At 38.9% G+C, this 17030-nt stretch overlaps 1 protein-coding gene across 3 annotated transcripts in view; it reads right to left on the bottom strand.

Moving 5' to 3' along the window:
• fibcd1b (fibrinogen C domain containing 1b) overlaps nt 1–17030 on the bottom strand; it is a 113508-nt gene that overhangs the window by 49974 nt on the left and 46504 nt on the right. For 2 of the 3 annotated variants that reach the window (XM_034300497.2, XM_034300498.2), the window contains 3 exons: nt 12313–12792; nt 3345–3504; nt 1555–1691 (listed from right to left, as the gene is read on the bottom strand). In XM_034300497.2, the coding sequence (XP_034156388.2) occupies nt 1555–1691; nt 3345–3504; nt 12313–12792 (777 nt within the window). Of the gene's footprint in view, nt 1–1554; nt 1692–3344; nt 3505–12312; nt 12796–17030 lie in introns of all 3 variants that reach the window. The other variant, XM_034300496.2, reaches the window with a different exon arrangement.

Here is a 17030-nt window from a genome sequence, read left to right as displayed (position 1 = left end):
ATTAATTTTTGGCAATAATAAGTTTGCTAATAATTCTGGAGGGCACATTGAGCTGACAGTGTGTTTGTGTGGTCATGAGCTGGGCAGAATATGAGCTGCAACTGCAACGGTTTAACAAAAAAAGCTTTATGTTACTATTTGACTATGAGCAAGGGAATGAGCACAAAATTTAAAAAAAAAAAAAAAAAAAAAAAGCTCTTGTGCACTCTTACTCTGGGTCTGCTGGGTTCTCTCAGTGGTATACTAATTCTAAAATTCTGTTTATTATTACTGCAAAGATTATTAATATTAAGGTTATTAACCTTAAGTTAACTACCACTGGATGAACTGAACTTATTGCCACAGCACTGCCATGTACCAAATGTTCTTATTTAATAATATGTAAATGTATGCAATCTATAATATTCTTTATATCAGAGTTTGCTCTTTTGAAAAATGTAAACTGCAAAATAAAAAATTAAATGGCAATTTAATAGTCAAGGCGCAATAATGTCAAACTGGCAATTTCTGTACATTAATTTAAAACATCGAGCAAGGCAACCTCAATTTCAACACATACGTTTGCTCTCATTACCTACCTAATTATTACCTGTTGACATAAAACATGAAATTTGGATCCCACCATCTCATCTTGAACCTGTTTGATTTTATTTCTAAAGTAACTTTTCTTTCTGACATCGTCTGGTGCTGAAAGGAACTCAAATACACTCAAAACTGAGGATCACTAAAATTAGTTAGCAAGATGAAAGCGGCTAAACTAATATCAGTCTCATAAACAGTAAACAGTAGATTGCAATGTCAACACACATAACACAACAAATTCAACAAAAATACTCACCGATTAAGAGTGCCATCTCGTGTTGTTGCCATCCAGTTGTTGCAGACTTTTGAGATCAATATCCAACACATAAATTCACACGGGATGTGTGCTGGCAACTCTCCCATGCCCACTTTTATGATTTTACATGACTTGTAGTTGAAAAATAGAAACCATATACCAATATCCTCATTATAATAACTGTCCAGGTAAATTGGTGCACCCATTTTGAAAGCCCTTTCCGCCATATGTACACAAATGATACTCAACTGCTAATAGGACAGTATTAAACAACAGCAATATATAAGTATATTAAAGCATGTTATTAGAATATTCTAGAAAACTGAATACTGTGACAAATTTCTCTATTTAGTGCATGGTGTGATTCCCAGTGTGACAAGCATGTCGTCTGATCTCTCTCTCTCTCCCTCTCTCCTGCTTTACATCAGAACCTATGCTAATTGCAGTCCCTGAATAACAGTTTCTGATTGCTCATAGACCCTGATTGATTGCTGAGTAGCTTTTTGGGTGGTCATGTGACTCACTTTGGTGCGTGTGTCTGTGGGCCTAAAAGGTGCGTGTGTGTGCGCGTGTGTGTGTGTGTGTGTGTGTGGTGGGGGAGTACACGGATTTAGGCAGTCAAAGCCATGCCAAATAGTTTGTGAAGATGAACTATGGTGGGTGAAGGACTATGTATGTCAGTAGGTGTAATGCTTGTATGCCTGAGAGAGACTCACAGTCCAGCCCCCTCCATCCGTGCTCATATCACAGTAGACTTGAAACCCTGCGGGGTAATGAGTGGGAAACACTGAATATACACCGTCTTCCCGCTGACCACTTGCATGTATATCACTACAGTCACGAGGACGGGAGCCTAATAGATAGGGAAATAGGGAAAGAGAGAGAGAGAGAGAGAGAGAGAGAGAGAGAGAGAGAGACAGAGGTACAAGAAAAGAAAGATAGAGCAATTTTCACTTAAGAAATTTGGATCCTTCGAGCATCCTTTGAATGTTTTACTCGTGGTCTTTAAATAACAATACATCTCACATCTCTTGTCATGTGTGGCTGTCTCTTGTAATTACATATTTTAGAAGAAAAATTTTCAATTAACACATTCTCTCCACCTTAAAATGCTACATTACAAGAATGAGCAATTAAATTTATGGAAATAAAAAACAGATCTCTGCCCCTTGCAACAACAACAACAATAACAACAAAAAAACAGTGTTACAGCTATCAAGCTAACGGTGGCTCAGACGACACAATGACAGAAAAAAAAAACAAAATAGTTACCCACTGACTTTAGAATCAGTTTTCCATGAAATTGTGTTCACATTTCCTGCTTTCCAGATTGTTGCTGCGCTAATAATCAGATGATTATAAGGCATTTACACGGCTGAAGAATCTAATATGAGGCTGGTGATATTGGAATGTGACATAAAATGCCTGTGGTGCATTGTGGGAATGTTCATAGTCTCATAACACAGGTAGGAGGATTAAACATTATGGAAGGAATTAACGGAAAACTTATACATGGATAATACTAGCTGCTTTACTCTTATGGGTAGTTGTGGGCTTGTGAAATTAATTTCTGCTGTGGAATTAACAAATCCCATGTCACAGCCTCAGAGCTACAGGGTAAGCGGTTCTTGAGTTTGAGTTCATGTCTGTGCAGGGTTTTCCATGTTCTCCTCGAGGGGGTTTCCTCTGTGTGCTCTGGTTTCCTCCTACCTCCCAAAATCATGCTGGGAGGTAGTTTGGCTATACTAAATTGCCCTTAGATGCGATGTACTGGTGTCCAGTCATTGGTTTACTCACGTCACATGGCCAGTGATCCTGGGATAAGCTCTGGATGCACTGCAAATCTGACCAGTATAAATCCGTTTCTTGAAGATGAAGAATTAATTAAGCAAGATACAGCTTGATGTGGTTGTTTTGGGTTCTGTCCGAGTTGTTATACATTAAAGTCCATCAATAGTTGTTTTATAAAGTATTACATTCAGACTTTTACCAACCTGATACTTTTATATAAAAAAAAAAAAAAAAAAAAAAAAAAAAAAAAGGTTTTTTATATTTATTTTTGTATATTTAAAAATTTATATTTTGATTTTTTTTTAATTATATGCTTCAGTTAAGTGGTAAAGCAATTATACTATAAGCAACATTGTTAATTAAATAATGATGACATTACAATTATATAAATAATTACAATAATAACAATAATTACAGAGTTATATAAATAAATCGTATTGACTTATTTAGTACAGCCCTCTTGGTTTCTGTACAATTTTTCTTATGGATGAAATTTTTAAGCATACCAATATATATATTATTTTTATTATTATTTTAGACCGACCCATATTTACATCATCTCTTGTGGGTACATTTCTCAGAAATAGAAGTGATAAGGAGGTTAAAAAAGTACATAAATGAATAAACAACAGACAAACAAATCAAAAGCTGATGATGAAAGACCAGTGCAATGGCTGTAATGGGCAGATATATAGCCAAAACAAAAAGCTTTTACCATTAGCGCATCCTTTGAAACGGGATCCTCTGACTGGAGCTCTTTGCAGGTCAGCTTTCACACGAGCCTTCAAGCCTCCATTCTCCTTCTGCATGGAGTTCAAGGCATCGCTGACCGAGTTCACCACCTTCACCATGTTAAGCTGGCTCTCTGAAAGCAGCTGTAAAATACACACAGACGAACACACAAGACCAGTTTAGCCTGTGAAAAGCTTTTATCAGCTTTTATTGGTTTATCAAAAGAACAATTTCTTTTCTCTGATTGTTTGTACCTTTAATGTGTGATAAGTGAATGCAGGACAGCATGAATGCTCAGCATGTGTTTTATCAGGGGAATACAATAATCATAGTCATGGTCCGTAGCAAATGACAAAGAACAGGCTGGCAGAATCAAGGAAGGAAGCAAAGAATATCCATAATCAAAAGGAAAATCAGGTTTGAAACTTAAGGATACAAAAATTAATGATAAGATTTCACAACAAGTTGCAGGACCATCAGGGTATAAATACACAAACTAACTACATTTTTCTAACAGCAAACAGGTGAACACACTGAGTAACAGACCAACAAGAGGACAAGGCAGACACAGGCCCAAAACCAAAACAAAGGCATATGTCATAACAAACAAAAGCACATGGAGAATGAATGACAAGGGCAAACAGTGCTTGCTGTGCTCGGACCTGTGCCGCATGCTGAGATGGGGAATTTGTAACACTACCACACTTTAGAATGTGCCACACAAAAAATATATTTGTATCACTATTATTTAAACAGGATATAAGGGTTATTTATGGGTTAAGGGTTTATATTTAACATATCCTGCCATCCCAGTATATCTCTAATATCCCAGAAATCTCTAATATACTGTATAGTGCATTTCTCTTTGTGTTTGGATGTTATTATACAGGATTACTAAGCCATAATGTCTCGTTTTCTCAAGTTTCTGCATTTTAACATTCTGATCATGTTAGGCTGCTGTGCTGCTATGCCACAGCTATGAATGAAAGGACTTCCTTTTAACTCAGTGTGCAATATCAAGACATTATCTTTTTGTTTAAACTAAAACATTGTTGAGCGTATGTGGGCTGTTTGTAGTGTGTTAATAAAACGTTCAACCATTGTGTTCTATTCCTCGTCTTTACACAGAAGTCTTCACCACACAGATAGATACAGAGAGCAAATCCGATGTACCATATCCGATGGAACTCAATGGAGATCCACCCTTGATCTCTGCTAGAGTGTTTTCAGTCAATTTTGCATATACGGAGAACATTAATGCTAATTGAGCTGGCATGTCTAGGATTCATCACGAAAGAGATCGTTTGCCTACTACAGCAGCACTAATGCAGTAACTGTCAATGTCAAACCCCAGTGAGAGTGTCATTCTTCCAGCCTGGCTTGCCAGAGCACTCCTTCAAAGCTCTTTTTAGCTCTTAAAAATATGATGGCTCAAGTACCAAATGGAATGGCTTAACACTCCCTGTCCTTTACTCATCAATCTAGTACCTTCAGTACAGATGTTTCTGGACTTATCTTGTTACTCTGGTATTGGTCACTCAAATTTAGAACTACCATTCAGGCAATAAACTACTAACATACATCATTCTAATAAAGAACACATGGCCATATTTACAAATGTTAATTTTTTTTCCCAAGATTCACAGTTGCATTTGACCATTTGATATGTCTCTGGTGTGTTTATATTAGGCTTGGACATGGGTTGATTGATTATTTCGGACTTGCAACCTGAAGGTTGTGGGTTCGAGTCTCAGGTCCGGCAGGGATTGTAGGTGGGGGGGAGTGAATGACCAGCGCCCTCTTCCACCCTCAACACCACGACTGAGGTGAGACCCTTGAGCAAGGCACCAAACTCCCAACTGCTCCCCGGGCGCCACAGCGAAAAAGGCTGCCCACTGCTCCGGGTGTGTGTTCACGGTGTGTGTGTGTGTGTTCACTACTGTGTGTTTGTGCACTTGGATGGGTTAAATGCAGAGCACAAATTCCGAGTATGGGTCACCATACTTGGCCACACGTCACTTCACTAATTGGTTAATCATTGCCAAACACAAGGCTTATGACACAGAAAATACAAAAGTATATTTTTGTGAAAAGACATACACTATAAATATGCAGGATCCTAGGCATAAACCTATTGTGAATAGAAGTATTGAGATAAACACATTAATATTTTCAGCCAGGCACACCATCCATATGTTTGGAGAAGTGGCTCAGCGTCTGGGTAAATATTTCCAATATCAATGAAGAAGGAAAAAAAAGAAAAAAGAAAAAGAAAAAAAAAAAAACAGCTGTTGTCACATGGCAATGTCAGCAGCAATAAATGTATTCTGCATCCCTATAGGGTATGTTTTATAAGGTATGTGCATTTATCAGATCCTGTAGAGATTTCAGCCTGCTAAACTTGTGTAAATGAGTAAGAGAGAGAGTGAGTTATAAGCTGAATACAAAAGGTGTGTGAGATTTCAAAAGAACACAGGCCAAAGCTGTGTCTTTATATGGAACAGTCGTCTGCTGTAGGTATGCAATCACCACACACACACACACACACACACACACACACACACACACACACAGCTGTAAAAATAGAATCTGACCCATTTTAAAAGGAAAATGTACTTGTGTGGGTGTGTGCCCAGTTGTGTTGGGTGTGTCTTATTTAATATAATGAATGAGCTGCCTCTGCTGGTCTTAAATTGGAGTTACTTGTGCTGAGAAAAAACTAGAATGAAGATGAAGGACCATACACACACACACACACACACACACACACACACACACAAACACACACACTGCTAATATTGGAAGTACTAATGAATGAATGAATGAATGAATGAATAAATACACACCAATCGCCAACCATGTGGCCTCAGCGCACAATGCATAAAATCATGAAGATACAGGTCAAAAGATTGAATTGGGAAAAAATGTCATTTCAGTGGCTTTGACCGTGGCATGGTTGTGTATTTCAGATACTGCTGATCTGGGATTTTCACACTCGCGACAATCTCAAGAGTTTACACAGAATGGCATGAAAAACAAAACCATCATGTCAGCAGCAGTTCTATGAGCAGAAACGCCTTGTTGATGACAGAGGTCAGAAGAGAATGACCAGACTGGGTCAAACTGACAGGAAGTAACTCAAATAAAACTGTACAACCATGATAAAAAAAAAAAAAAAAAAAAAAGCATTTCAGAACACACAACCTTGAGGTGTTAAACCTTGAGGTGGATGCGCTACACAGGCAGAACAACACATCGAGTTCCGCTCCTGTTAGCTAAGAACAGGAATCTATAGGGTCCATAGTGAATCTACAGTGAGACTCACTGAAACTAGATAATTGAAGTTTGGAAAAACCTTGCCTTGCCTTGGAAAAACCTTGCCTGCCTGTAAAATATGCAGAGCTTCTATATCATTATTGAGAGAGTAATTACTGATTGTTGTGCTCATAAGATGCAGACAGATGACACAGATGGAACTTAAAGTAAAATCGTATAAAAGGCCCATTAAAGATCTATTGGGATTATGCCTTGTTTGAAGATTTGTCTCATGCAGCTTTGTAGAAGGAATGTGTTTTTAGTACTACTGGAAGCTCTATGCTGAGAGTGAGGAGTGGATCATCAGTATGTTTCATTTGCCCAGTGCAGTTTTAGTTCATCTCTATTCTAGGGCTTTTAGCTATGGGTACATTTCAAAAAGAAAGTGGAGATCGTACTGAGTTGAATAATGGCACATCTTACCTTCATTCATATTGCTCACAGTGCAATACATTACATTTCCAAAAAAACCAGCAGCGGAAATGACAGCAAAATGACAAATTGTCATGCCATTATAGAGTTTCTAAATGTAACTGGGGAAATAGAATGTCTACGCGTACTCTATACAGTATCTTAACTTAATTGTCAATGAAATTCATCTTCTTAGACCTTAGACATGCTCCGTGTCATGTGAAACAAGCATGACCACGAGCAAGCTACTGTACTTTTTACAGGGAAGTTGTTTACCATATATGGTGATTTGAGGGCATTTCTTTATGCAAATGAGTATGGTCATGCACGAGCACTTCAATTTTACGCACGCCTTGATAAATGAGACCCCTGGACCTGTATCTGCATAAATTTATGCATTGTACTGCTTCCACATGATTGGCCTACTGGATAATTACATAAATATGCAGGTGCACAGGTGTGGGTCTGAATACAATGCATGTAATTATCCTTCATTCACTCAAGAATAAATAAACATGATTTAAGTGTGTTTAAGTTTATTGTCTGTTTTGTGTGTGTGTGTGTCTTCATAATTGTTCTTCATCAATGTGTGCATGACAGTTTGCTTTTTATTGTGGATGCATAAGCCTATGCCCACCATTTTGCCAAAAGTATTTGGACCATTGTACATCTATGACAGTATTCTCTTATAATGTGCCTCACTGAATCATGTTACTTTGTCCTTGTCTCAATGGCTAAAGGGGTCAGAAAGAATATGATCATAAAAAGCATACTGAATATCAAAGCTAATGAGGCTTATGCCTACAAATGGGACAGAGAAAAAAGAGAAAGAAAAAGAGGACAACTTGTACTATGTTGACATATTTCTTTCTCGGATTTCTCGGATTATGCACTCTGGTCTACTCTTGTCCTTGCAAATGACCTCCTATATATCAATTACAAGACTCTCTTGTCCGTCTTCATGAGCCTTGAATTTAGTAGTTTGCTTCCTCCCTGGAGGGAAGGTCATATCTAGTGACATGGATAGGATCTTCACTTGTGTCCCTCAAGGCTCAGTGTTTTGTCCTCTTCTACTTTCCCTATATGCCCACTCAGTGAGGTAATATACTCATATGTTGTTGTTGTTTTTTCACCATTGCTATTTTGATGATACTCATCTTCTTGTTTTCTCCCTTGGACACTCATGTTTCAGCTAGTATATCAGCATTTCATCAAGATCTTGTGATCCCTCAGATTACACCATCTAACAACAGATGCTACCTTGGTGTAGTTCTGAACAACCATATGTCATTGTCTCCTCATATTGCTAACCGGTTATGTAGGTATCTCCTTTATAACATTAGGAGGATGCAGCCATTTCTTTCCATCGGACCCATGTGCTTGTTCAGGTACTTGTCACCTTGACACTGGACCACTGCACTTCGGTCCTGATAGGCCTTTCCCCTGAGTGTCATCCAACCCCTGTAACTGAACAATTTTCCCAAGTTTTAATATCAGATTTAATACACTGATGCTTGCCTACAAAGCCAAAAATGGAGGCAGAGCACATACACAAGTGTTAGTGAAGACTTCTCAATGGTCAGAGCAACAAGTTCAGATTTTAGGCAATTGTTCAACCTCTGGGGTTTACACAGAGGTGGAGGCTATGGTGATGGTGAGACACAGTATATATACACTATACACCGATCAGCCATGACATTAAAACCACCTGCTATTGTGTAGGTCCCCCTTGTGCTGCCAAAACAGCTCTGACCCATTGAGGCATGGTCTCCACAAGACTGCAGAAGGTGTGCTGTGGTATCTGGCACTAAGGCATTAGCAGCAGATCCTTTAAGTCCTGTAAGTTGAGAGGTGGGGCATCCATGGATCGGATTTGTTTGTCCAGCACATCCCACAGATGCTTGATTGGAATGAGATCTGGGGAATTTGGAGGCCAAGTCAATAACCTGAACTCTTTGTCGTTCTCCTCAAACCATTCCCAAACAATTTTTGGAGTGTGACAGGGTGCATTATCCTGAATGTGATTTATATGCTGAAAGAAGCCGCTGCCATTAGGGAATACCATTGCCATGAAGGGGTGTACTTCTGCAACAATGTTTAAGTAGGTGGTACATATCAAAGTAACATCCACATGAATGCCAGGACCCAAGGTTTCCCAGCAGAACACTGTCCAGAGCATCACACTGCCTCTGCTGGCTTGCCTTCTTCCCATAGTGTATCCTGGTGCCATCTCTTCCCCAGTTAAGTGACACACATGCACCCGACCAACCACATGATGTAAACGAAAACATGAATCATCAGACCAGGCCACCTTCTTCCATTGCTCCATGGTCCAGATCTGATGCTCATGTGCCCATTGTAGGTGCTTTCGGCAGTGGACGGGGTCAGCATGGAAACTCTAACCGGTCTGCGGCTTCACATCCCCAAACACAGCAAGCTGCTTTGCACTGTGTGTTCTGACACCTATCTGTCATAGCCAGCAATAACATTTTCAGCATTTTGTGCTACAGTACCTCATCTGTGTATGTATATATATATTTATATGTCTTATATATTTAAAGTCTTGCCCCAGAATCATGCTCTGGTTTGTTAACAAAATGTTGGATTTGCATAGTTTATGCAACCATTCTGCATGGCTTCTGAATTCCAAATTCAGCATGGCAGCAGAATTAATTTGGCTGCAAGTAGTGGATGGATTGAGCCAGCGTTCATTCTGGCTTTCTGTCATGGACTCAAGAAAGATTTACTTACTGAATTAGATTGTAGAGACAGTCACTCTTCCCACTTTAATCTATTTGTCTATCCATCTTTATTAACTACTGATTGAAAGAAGAAAATCTGCCTTTGCTCTAGTCTTATTTCCAACTGTAGGAAAGGCAAGCTCCAGAACCTATGCAAACAGGCAACACCAACTATACAACTTCAGATTGCCAGAAATGCCTGGGCAGTGGCCTGTGTTTCTACTGTGGAGACACTTTATTCAGACACCTTTGGCACCTCGGGCACTGATGTCGGCAAGAAGCCCTGGGGCATAGTTGGCACTCCAATTCATTCCAAAGGTCTTCAAGTGGGTTTTAGGTCAGGGCTCTGCGCAGACCACTTCCGTTATTCCTCTCAAACCTTGGCAAACCATGTCTTCATGATCTTGCTTTGTGCACGGGGAATTGTCATGCTGTAACGTGTTTGGTTCCAGTGAAAGTAAGCATACAGAGATATCCTATACAATTGTGTGTTTTGTGGCAACACTTTAGGGAAGGCCCAAATATGGGTGTGATGGGCAGGTGTCTATGAACTTTTGGCTATAATCTGATCACCCATAATATTAAAACCACTGACAGGTGAAGTGATAAACATTGATTATCTCATTACAATGGCACCTTTCAAGGGGTAATATATATTTGGCAGATATATATGTTGGCAATGGCAAATTCCCCAGATCTCTATCCAGTCAAGAATCTATGGGATGTGCTAAACAAAAAGTCTGATCCATGGAGGTACCACCTCGCAACTTACAGGACTTAAAGGATCTGCTGCTAATGCCTTAGTGCCAGATACCACAGCACACCCTCTCAGGTGGACAGGGGTCAGCATGGGGACTCCGACCAGTCTGTGGCTACACAGCTCCATACCCAGCAAGCTGCGATGCACTGTGTGTTCTGACACCTTTCTATCATAGCCAGCATTAACTTTTTCAGCAATTTGTGCTATAGTAGCTCTTCTGTGGGATCAGACCAGATGGGCTAGCCTTCGCTCCCCACGCAGATCAAGAAGGCTTGGGTGCCCATGACCCTGTCGCTGGTTCACCAGTTGTCCTTCCTTGGACCACTTTTGGTAGGTACTAACCACTGCATACTGGGAACACCCCCCAAGACCTGCCATTTTGGTAATGCTCTGACCCAGTCATCTAGCCATTGCAATTTGACCCTTGTGAAAGTCACTCAAGTCACTCAAATTATGCTTGACAATTTTTCCTGCTTCCAACACATCAAGTTCGAGAACTTGTTTACTTTCTACCTAATATACATACAGGTAACACTGTAACAAGATAATCAATGTTATTTGTAGTATAAAGTCTTTTCTCCCCTAAACCTTGCATAACAAAGTCCTATACAAACAGTATCAAAGAAACATTGACAGATGCATAAACTCCAACACAGACAGACTCAGGTCACCAACTTTGTCAAAAATCTGAAAATTTCATTCAGGTTGTGATATTGTTGCACAGCTCTTGTATAGTGATTAACAATTCTCTTTCATTTCTTCTTGGCACTGAGGTATGTGAGTGCAGCAAGGTTAGTCAGTCACAGCTTGTCAGAAACTCACATAAGAGGCAGATGGTGTTAATCCTAAATCTTACGATTATCACAGATTACACTGGGTCTTTAAGGTGTTGGTAATTCACTTAACATTAGGTAGCACAGCACCTGCAATTCCAGTGATTATAGTTTAGCAACAAGGACACACAGTGGGTACTACAGGGGGTAGCATCTATTATAATCATTCGGAATGATTACAAGATTAGAATATCAGCCTTTTTAAGAAACATCCCAAATGTCTGGAATGTATAGCTGAGTTTGTGACTTATTCCATGATACACATTGTACAACTTTGCACATACTATATGCTATGCAATATTAACATGTGAAAAGTAACTAGTTTACTTTTTGCTGAGGCTACTGTATTTTGACGGATGGCTTATGTCAGGCTTTACTGTAACTAAAGTTTCTTATCAAGTACCTGTATCCTAGGGAATACAGGTCGTAGGAGCTCTGTTAGGATACATGGACTCCATGAAGTACTAGAAGATTTTAAATTAAAATTGGCAAGAAGCTATAAGTGGGTTGTGGTTGGCTCTTCCAGCAGTACAATGATCGAAGACATATATTTAAATCCACACAAAAATCATTGAATGACCAGAGAATTAAGCTTTTTACATGGCCATCCCAGTCCTGTAACATAAACTCAATTGAAAACCTATGGATTGAGCTAAAGAGGAGTGTCCACTAGAGAGGCACTAGGATGCTTGAGGATCTGAAAGGACTGAGACATCTGAAAGCATTATAGGAGAAGACTCAGTGCTGTTATGTCTATATATGTATATACATTATATTTAAGTTTGTTAATTAACCACAACAACATTTTGTCATGATCCTTTTTACTCATCTTTACCAAGGGTGTTAGTAATACTAAGCTGAATGTATCGGAACACAGATAGAACCATGTACCTGTATGAGCTTTCCTTGTTCAGTTTGCAGCGTGTTAAGGTCCTGCCCCAAGTTGCTTTGCCCTCTCCTCAGAGACTCGTAGTCCATCTTCAATTGGCCGGCATGTGCTGAGAGCTTTGCAACATCTTCAGCAAGGTTGACCAATAGCGCACGGTCCTGGCCTTTGACTGACTTGAGGTCTGAGTCGTGATCCGTAAGCGAGTGGAGTAGGGAGGTCTGCACTCCCTCCAATCGCAGGAAATTACTGTTGTAGTCAGGGCAGTTTGGGTCGATAAAAATGTTGATGCGTGAGCCGTCACCCCGCTCGACTGTTACCAGGGCATTGGCCTCATCCTGATTGGTGGTGATGTGTGGCGGGCCATCCGAAATTGGCGGAGACTGGGAGTGGTTCAGGAAGAGAATGGTGCCAGTTACTGTAATGGCAAGCAGGACAGCCACGAAAAGAAGGATAGTGCAGAGCAGATAACTGCAGCTCATCCTCTGCTGAGAAAGAGGGTGAGAAAAAGGGTGAGAAAAACCTGGCCAAAACACTTACACAGTACACAGTGTAACCCATCCACAAATACTCAAGGAGTATTGATACACAAAATATAAAATTCAATTCGATACAATATGGTGGTGTCTCAGTATGATTTTTTTTTTCCAATACAGCAAAAACATTCAATGTTATAAAAGTACAGTAACTGAAACTTTATAATGACATTGAGGTTTCACCTGAATAATTCAGACTCCTAGCAGTGTATAGAAAAACAAAAGCTGTATTAAATTGCTCCCATACCCCAGACCTAAAGGATTTGGGGGAATCTTCCAGTTCATGCTTTCTTATGGCCGTTGCTCTTATTTTAAAATGCTGGACACTCACCTACCAGCATGTTTAAGAGAAGCATTTTTTTTTTTTAAACCCCTGTAGCCTGTCCTCATTCTAGATAAAGAGGAAGCTACCTTTTCATTATACTTCACGTAATATAAGCCAAATTTTAAGATGAATAGTCCACTTTATGTGACTTTTTTTAAAAATCCAGATGTTTTTAATCAAGAGCCTTGTCTCGAACAATACAATATGTCATATTGGTACACCCCTAATAAATGACATATTATGCACCTCTAACTTATAATTAGATACAAAAGAGTGAAATAAAAAAAAGCTGCAGGCTCCTAGTGCAGCACAACTGTAAATGATACCAAGGTGTTGGCCTATTGCTCATTGAAAGTCAACATGTTGTAATTATCCATGTGTTAATGTGCATATGCCTACTATTGTTAGTCAGAATAAATACCAAATGAGGCAGATGAAAGAAAGATAGAAGAATATGGTGATAGAAATAATGAAGGAGAGTCAAAGGAGAGAAGTGAAAGAAAAAGAGAGCTAGGGAAAGGCAGAAACCATGTGGGAAGTTCAGGGACGAATTGGAGTTGCCAGTAATGATGTATAGAATATGAGGAATGGGAGAATTGGAATTAAAAGTGATAAAGATGACAGGAAAGAAAACAATATGAAAATGATGGACGGATATAAGGAGGACCAGGAAAGGCAAAAAGGACAAAAGAATCAGGGCTGAGCATTAAACCTAACATAAAAACCTTTATAATCATCACCATAACCATTTCCCAAGTCCTGAGTGACTTAAAAAGCCCATGAAGGCAATTAACTTTAGTGCAGCTTGACAGGAGAAGAAAGAGAAAGAGAGAAATATAGATGCAAGTGTACCAAGCATCAATCCATCCTCTTTCATGCTTCCTCTTCCAGATGCTACCCAGCAGCTTTGTCTTTATATGCACATACAATAATGAATCGAGAGTTCTACAGGAATCAAATTTTAATCTCTCTTTTATTATATTTTTAAATAACGTTGTAATTATGTAAGTATTGAGTTAAATTATAAGTAATATCAACGATTAACATTAACCATTAAATTAAAATATTTATATTTTTGCATATTCTATATGTGCATATATTTATATATTATACACCCACCAGCCACTTTAATAGGAACACCTGTATACCTGTCCATTCATCTAATTATCCAATCAGCCAATCATGTGGCAGCAGCACAATGCATGAAACCATGCAGATACAAGACAATTAATGTTCACATCAAACATCAGAAAAGGGACAGAATGTGATCTCAGTGGGTGACTTTGACTGTGCCAGACAGGCTGGTTTGAGTATCAGAAACTGCTGATTACCTGGGATTTTTTAGACACAACAGTCTATAGAATTTACATAGAATGGTTTAAAAAAATTCAGTGAGAGGCAACACCTTTTTTTTTTTTTTTTTTTTTTTTAATGAGTGAAGTCAGAAGAGAATGACCAGACTGGTGAATGCTGACAGGAAGGCTATGGTAGCTCAAATAACTACACTGGTGAACATAAAATCATCTCAGAATGCACAACACAGAACAGAGAGCATGACAGCAGAATACTGCATCAGGTTCCAGTCTTATTAGCTAAGAACAGGAATTGGAGGCTACAGTGGACGCAGGCCCTCCAAAAATGGGACTGCTGAAGACAAACATCACCTGGTCTTTTTCCAAATCTTCAACTGTTCAAATTGGATAACTGCATGAATGAGCAGGTGTGTAGGTGTTCTATTACAGTGACCCATAAGTGTATATTTATACAGTGCTTTGCAAAAGTATTCAACCTTCCTGGAATTTATCAGATTTGTCTGAAAATCAAATGAAAAATACAGATATTATTCCTGTCAGTATTGCAGTGAAGTGAAAATTAATTATTGTTAAGCAGGTATTTTAAAGAAAATCAACAACTAAAAAAAAAATGCTTGCATAACAATTTGGTAAGTTTAATTAATGAAAATGAAGTGACGTGTGGCCAAGTATGGTGACCCATACTCAGAATTTGTGCTCTGCATTTAACCCATCCAAGTGCACACACACAGTAGTGAACACACACACACACCGTGAACATACACCCTGAGCAGTGGGCAGCCTTTTTTTTGGGGGTTGGGGGTTCGGTGCCTTGCTCAAGGATCTCACCTCAGTCATGGTATTGAGGGTGGAAGAGAGCGCTGGTCATTCACTCCCCCCACCTACAATCCCTGCCGGACCTGAGACTCGAACTCACGATCTTCAGGTTGCAAATGCGACTCTCTATCCATTAAGCAACTAACCTTCAGTGTAAGTACTGATTCCTTTTGGTACCATCTGAGACACTCTGCGATACCTATATCTGGCTGATTGTTAAAAGCAGCATACATGCATTGTTCTTTGTCCTACATGCCATAATCCCATGTGTCCACTTGTGTGTATAACAGACAAAATGGTGATGGAAAACATCGGGGAGAGGGAACAGGTTGCTGAGAAATAGGTTAACTGTAACCATTTTATTTTGGCCAAGAAATAGCTGTAGTCACATATTTTCTCTATTATTTCCAATAGTACTGTATTCTTTTGGCAACAATAGCACGAATATTCAATATATTTAATATATTGGTCTCCTGTTCCCTAGTCTAATGAGCTTTCAGGGTTAGTGACTGTTAGTGTATGTCAGTATGTCATGGGAATCAAGACATCAAGGCAGCCTTACTTTTTTGACAAAGAGGAAACAATGACCAAATAAGGAAAGTATGAAACAAAGGGTCAACTATGGGTAGTAAATGGGGTAAGAAACAGTGTGGAATAAATAAATAAATAAATAAATCCCACGTGAAATTTTCAATATATTAATATATTTTAATATAATGTTTTGTGTGCTTTGTGAATAGATAATAGTGCAGGGTGCACTATCTTCTCCCACCATTAAATGCTGCACATAGTTAATGTACTCTTCTCTTCCATGTTCCTCACCATTTCTGTTAATAGGCAGCAAATTAAAACCACTGTCATCACCTTTCAAATCAGTGTATATGTGTGTGTTTAAGTGCCACAGTACTTTTTTTTTCTGGTCTCCAAACATTATCCTAGTTGCACAGTGTGAAGTAAATATATCCCATATGTGGGTGTGAATGAAGTGGAAGTGCACAATTCACTCAGTTAAAGCTTATGCACAAGTTCTTACCAATGAATATCAATTAGCTACACTGGCCAGTTGGTCTATGCTAATGGACAAAGCTTAACTGCCTGCAGTTTGATTGGCTTTTATGGCCAGCACAGAAAAATGAACAGTGGATCCAGGAAGTACTTTTGAAAGAACACTTCATGGAAAGCTATTAAAAAAAGTCAACTCCCTCTCTGCAGTTTCATATATACAGTTATACCATCATGTCAATCACTACCTAGTTCATGTGAACAGAATTTAGAACAGCTAGCAGGTAATTAAGTGCAAAATTAATAATATTAATTTCACAACCTGTTTAACATAAACTCAGATGCCAGATTTTTAAGAGAAAGTTTTCCATTTGCAGAGTCACATGATGAGAGTGCTTAACATGAATTTCTGCCTGGTTAAGTCAGAATATTAAAATAACCTCTTCGTGTCTCTGCAATTGTCAGATTTTACAGGTGCAGTGATGATGTTAATTTGCCATTACATTACTTGGCTACCAGGCCTGAAAATAGCAATAAATACAGTGTAATAAAAACACAGTTTGAACTATACATAGCCTAGCCTTGGATTCACAGGAGAAGTGTCTGACTTTTTTTATTTCATAGTCAATTGTATGAACATTGATGTAACTAAGAGAAAAAAAATTGAGGCCGTGTGTCCATGCAATTTACTTTTGCATGTAAATATGCTAAAAAGTATGGAATTCCATTTG

Source organism: Pangasianodon hypophthalmus, chromosome 27 (assembly GCF_027358585.1).
Source record: "Pangasianodon hypophthalmus isolate fPanHyp1 chromosome 27, fPanHyp1.pri, whole genome shotgun sequence".
Lineage (NCBI taxonomy): Eukaryota > Metazoa > Chordata > Actinopteri > Siluriformes > Pangasiidae > Pangasianodon > Pangasianodon hypophthalmus.
This window is presented reverse-complemented; position numbering and strand designations above follow the sequence as displayed.